The sequence below is a fragment of the Leiobunum rupestre genome, chromosome 1, assembly GCF_980474605.1.
Source record: "Leiobunum rupestre chromosome 1, qqLeiRupe1.1.hap1, whole genome shotgun sequence".
Classification (NCBI taxonomy): Eukaryota; Metazoa; Arthropoda; class Arachnida; order Opiliones; family Sclerosomatidae; genus Leiobunum; species Leiobunum rupestre.
In genome coordinates this window covers 26,979,941-26,985,425 of record NC_143384.1, presented here as the reverse complement: position 1 = coordinate 26,985,425, position 5,485 = coordinate 26,979,941, and the positions used below count along the sequence as shown (strand labels likewise).

The 5,485-nt window shown below is 32.7% G+C and overlaps 1 protein-coding gene across 1 annotated transcript; it reads right to left on the bottom strand.

Annotated features, from left to right (window-relative positions):
- Nucleotides 1-829: 829 nt before the first annotated feature.
- Nucleotides 830-3,556, bottom strand: LOC149961997 (uncharacterized). The gene is made up of 5 exons (XM_090173432.1): nt 3,438-3,556; nt 3,287-3,375; nt 1,854-1,912; nt 1,719-1,796; nt 830-971 (listed from the first exon to the last, which is right to left on the bottom strand). Exons 1-5 carry the CDS (start codon nt 3,530-3,532, stop codon nt 933-935), a joined length of 360 nt encoding a protein of 119 aa, XP_090029558.1. The 5' UTR covers nt 3,533-3,556; the 3' UTR covers nt 830-932.
- Between the last annotated feature and the right edge of the window lie 1,929 nt (nt 3,557-5,485).

The window sequence follows — 5,485 nt, the reverse complement described above, 5'->3', positions numbered from 1 at the left end:
ATTATCTCAAGTTCCTAAGACTTTGAATAGATTAAATAAGAAAGTTTAAACTTTTCTGGTCAGAAACAACATTCTGTTATTGACAAAGCTAATTTCACAATGATATTGATTCAATTTCATTTTTTAATATGGTGGTTGATAAAATTATCCAAAACTTGAAGATTCTGAAGCCGTAAATCAAAAAATTGGGTATATTTCAGTTTATTCTATTAATTCCGCTTACAAAAAAATTAAAAATTAGGACATTTGAATCCTCATTTTAAAATTATAGGAGTAGAAAGTATTAAAACATCTAAGGCAACCTAGTTTAAAAATGTTAAAAACCTTCATTCTAATTTAAGGAGAGCCAAAACACTAACAATTGTAAGCGATCTCAAAGTTGTTTCAAACTAAAACCAAATAATCATAAACACGTCTTGAACATAATAATATGAATAATAATAAAATAATAATAATAATCAGCTAGGCTAATAGTAGAGGAACTGAACATGTTTAGTCGTTAAACATATTTGTCCAAAACTTTTAAAACTTGTTTAAAAAAGCGTTGCACTTTGACGTTCATGAAAACGTTGAAATTGTACACGGCGATTTTGCTGTAATACAATTTCAGGAAGAATGTCAATACAAAGAAATGTCAATCTATCATAATTTTTAACATCATTTATTCTGATTACTTATTGAAGCATATTTTTGGCTGTTTTCAAAAAGCATCGAGGTATAATTTATATATTTACCTTCATATCTACCATATTGCAAACCTTAAACCAAAAAATAGTTATTTATTTTGCTATCACATACATATCTTTTAAAATTTCACTAGAAATTATGGACAAGATGGCGGCAAAATTTAAAAAGCATGAAAGAATTGATAGCGAAAGATGCTGTAGGACTAATAAAGTCAGGGGAAATCTAAAAATTGGTAAAATAATCTTTCATACTTTGACCCATTCCGCATTAGTACGTTTCTTTGTCTGAAATAAACGATTTCGTTTAGAATGCTTTAGTCAGTTAAGTATAAATTATAGTGTTTTTATAAAAATTTCCAATGGATTCCCCTGTAGCACAAAGAGTCGACTTAGGGTCGGGCTCTGGTCGAAAAGTCGTTTTGGGGTCGTGGTCCAAATACCGACGCTAAAAGTCTTAAACATTTTTGTAATAATTCCGCGTAAGTACGTTTTTGGTCGCTTTTCAAGTCGTTATGGTAACCTTTCATTTTGGACCACTTATCGGGTGAATAAGTCTTATCATTGGAACTATTTAGAGTCCGAACGCCGACCTTAAATAGCTGTCGTGACTTGAAAATGACATGAAACATTTATAGCCCGACCAAAGGTCGACTTATATCCGTCATTTTATTAGCCAATTAATTTCGCTATATATATATATATATATATATATATATATATATATATATATATATATATATATATATATATATATATATATATATATAACGACTTTACGTTAGGCATTTGGTGCAGTGCTTTTTGGTAGTCGACTAAGGGACAAACAGTCAAGGTCGGCCGACCGTCGGCCTATCCTATTTCGACTAAAATATTAATATTTGAGAGTCCCGATGCTACTAGGAAATTTCGACCAGAAAAAGGAGAGTCGGCCAACGGTCGACCGACCATGCGGCTCGACACTTTTTTTCGACGTCGGTTCGACCCTGAATTGCTACAGGATATATATTATCGTAAAATAATGTATATAGTTACGTCATCCGGATCTATCTTTAAATCTGACAGGACGTGCTTGCAAAATTTATCGCTAAGCTTTTGGGCTGCCTCCCACATCTGTGAACAAATAGAAAAGTCTTTCTCGGAAATAAACGCGTTTTAGAAGTTTCTTACTTTTACACATCCTGACAAGCTGTAATTTTTATATTGCTGCTGGTCAAGGATTTTGTAACCTGTAATTTCAAATATGGTATAAAAATGAGTCTAATATTTAAAATAAAGTTTTAATAGCTAATAGAAGGTTTTCAATTTCAATGGGCCTTGTTTGATCCAACACAAACGGCTGGTGGCAGCATTTTTAACTGATAGTTTCAAAAGTATTTTCCCATTTATCCCAATTTTACCTTCTCCCAAAGTTATCAGTTCTCCCAAAAAACAAGGTGTCCCATTTGTCCCAATTCCATTTCTCCGAACCGGAGTTCATTTAACCCAAAAATATGTATTCCCATTTTTCCCAACGATCAAGTTTCCCAAAAAAATTGATTCCCATTTCTCCCTACGATCAATATTCCCCAAAATATGGATTCCCCTTTCTCCCAATCATTATTTTCCAAATATATGGTAATTGCGCGGTTTTAGATCTCAAACAAAGTAAGTTTACCGTTTTGTGAATATGTGAATTGACTTGGCGTTAGGTTAGGTTAGGTTAGGTGAGGTTAGGTTAGATTATGTTAGGTTAGGTTGACCATATTCATAGTATTGGGTTAAATGGGGATTCGATGTAAAATGAAATGGGCAAAATTTGATGTACTTGCATATTAGAATAAAACTTAGATTCATGTTTATACCAAGTGTAATTTTGGGACAAATGGGATTTGGGATAACTATTTTGGGACAAATGGGATTTGGGATAACTATTTTGGGACAAATAGGATTGGGGGAAATGGGATTGGGAGAAATGGGAATTGGGAGTAATGGGATTGGGAGAAATTGGAATTGGGAGAACTATTTTGGGCGAAATGGGGGTAAACCGTTTCAAAGAATAGTAACAAATTGCTGGTACACTGTCAGTCCTTTACCACGTTATGTTTTAAGTGGCCATTAGCAAAATAGATCGAATTATCGTTTTACGAAAAAAAGTAATACTTAAAGCTAACGTGTTCCTTGTGGTTTAAATTAAAATAAGTAATATCGTTATATTCAATTTAATTAAAACAATCTTTTTTTTTTCAAATTTTTAAATTTAATTAAACTTATGTTTAATTTAGTTCGGAGTTTTAAATTCACGTACACTTAAATTTCGCTTTGAATAAATGCTGGCACAAAATCTAATAAAGAAAATTTTTATATAATAATTTAATTTTTAACCAAATATTATAAACAAGGTTAAGTTATTTGAAAAATTCTAACAAGAATTTTACGTACAAACTGTTTAACTGATACGAGGAAAGCATAATAAGAAAACCACATAATGTATAATAAACAACTTGTTTCGCCCTACCCGTTCGGGAGTTTCATCAGGTCTGATTGTGCTTTCTTCTAAGTGCCACCGCAATTAATAATGCTTAACTGTTTTGAAGGAACAGTACATTGCAAAAGTGACTTACCAATTCTATATGGTTGGCATTCGTGGATCGCCATTCTGCACATTTCTAAATTGTAATATTTTTCTTCCCTAATAATTGGTTGGGCTGTGCTGTGTTTTAAAATATTAGCATAAAACTGAGTTTATTAAACTTACAATTAAGATATCAATACCTAAGCGTAGTATTCGCTTGGCCATTTGTGGTCTGAATAACCAAGAATATCATTGACATTGAAATGACCGGAATTTGCAGCTTTTCTAGACCCATTTTTACTGTTTTGACGGCTGAAGTTTAGATTTGACGTTCAACTACTCGTGCTTTTTGGCCTAGGTGCCTTGGCGCTTATATACGTTCATTTTGTGTATTCAACTGCTTGTTCCGTGCCGGGTTTATTAGCTCTTTTAATTTAAAAAAACACTTGCTATTCCGACAATTTATTTTAAAAATACCAAAAAAATGTAACTCAAATATTTTACTATTCGTCTGCTAAATTTCTTAGGAACAGTTCAATTATTTTTTTAATTAATATCAAAATAGAAATAAGAATAATGTTTTCACCTTTTATTTCAATATACAGACTCAACAATTAATTAGTTGTCAATAATATAAGCCAACATAAAGACATAAGATAGAGATAAAAAGAATTCGAAATGAGAGCGAAAAAACATTTAATCTTAAATGCACGGCCGGCTCAAGAAATTTTATACTCTCGGGCAAGGGGGATTTTTGGCGCCCCTCTTATTTTAAACTAAATTAAACTACCCCCCCCCCGTAAAAACATTACCATGTCCATGTTATAAATTTACCGTTTTCATAAATATTCCCTTTAATCACTTTCTAAATACTTTGTGTAAACATATTTAATACCTTCTTTATGGTACATGGTCATTTTACATAGAGCTTGAAACACTAGGTAAGGTGGCCAGACTAGTATACCTTAAGTACATTAATTATAATGTCCATACTGAATACAGTGAATAGTATCACGGTTTATATACTTGAAGTAAAAGAATTAAGTTTACGAAGAACCCGTGAGTTAAAGATAAAATAATGTATATTTCTATTTTAAACTCACGGGTTGTTCTTAGTAAACTTAATTCTTTTATTCCTTACATTAATTGCTTTAACAAATTAATTCAAACAGTGTAGGGAGCTAACAGTTCTACGTCTCACGACCTCACCCATGCTTTTTCCTATTGAAAAAAAAATTACGCAACATGGCGGTCACAGTCAAAGCTACGGAGTGTTAGTTCCCTATTTGGCGGGATTTATTAAGGCCTACACTTATGAACTTTTTTAAAGCTGTCGCTTTCTTCTCTGCTTCAACGGCTTCTCTTAATTTCCTTTTTTATAATCTTAATTCAATTCAACATGACTCTAATTAATATCTATCTAACTGAAACTAATAAACGGCTTTCTGCGCGTGCGCGTAAAATAGAAATGACTAACTGTAACCACGGACACATGACAGATTAAGGGGGAAGAATACAGTAAAAGCCTCTTCTTCGTTCAAGCTGAACGTTTCTGTTTTAACAATTACATAATTGAATTATATTTTTATTATTAAGCTGAACCTTCCTCTAGTTCTTAAAATAATTTTGACAATTCTAATATTAATAGTTAACGAGATATAAGGTCCTAACTAAAGGGTAGTTTGGGCGCTTGCCCAGCTTGTTTAGTTCCGGGGGTCCGAATTAAAACGTAATAACTTAATTACTTTTAAATTTAAAATTGTCAAAATTATTTTAAGCACTAAACAAGAGGCTGTCCTACACTTAAATATTAATTTTATAAGTTAGAATACAAAATTAAAAGAGTTCAGCTTGAAAAAGCGCGGAAGTAGACAATTACCACTGTAGTCTTCCCCCTTAAATCGTACCGATAGACTGCTTTGGAACTAGCCATCGAAAACGATTTAAATGCATTTTAGAATATTAAATGCAGGTTCGTAATAGCCTAAGAAACAAATAGAATTCTTGGAGATGGCCTGCTAGTTTATTTATCATAAAGCTGGATAAACGTAACGAAATAGCAAGCAAGTACATTGAAGTACTGTATTATTTTGGGCTTCCTTCTATTCTTGTGGCCCTAAAGGGGTTAGAGTGTGCAATAACTGGTGGCTTAACCAGGGAATCGGGGTCCGGCTCTTGTAACCCATAAGGGCGGTGGTGCACTGGGAGATGTTAGCTCTGATCAAATGGTCCTTTCTCCACCTCCGAC

Excerpts from the sequence above, each read along its gene's own strand:
- LOC149961997 (XM_090173432.1), bottom strand. The coding sequence starts at position 3,532 with ATGGGTCTAGAAAAGCTGCAAATTCCGGTCATTTCAATGTCAATGATA. Across the intron at positions 3,376-3,437 it reads CAAGCGAATACTACGCTTAG|CACAGCCCAACCAATTATTA; the intron begins GTATTGATATCT and ends TTTAAAACACAG. Across the intron at positions 972-1,718 it reads TAAAGATAGATCCGGATGAC|ACAAAGAAACGTACTAATGC; the intron begins GTAACTATATAC and ends CGTTTATTTCAG.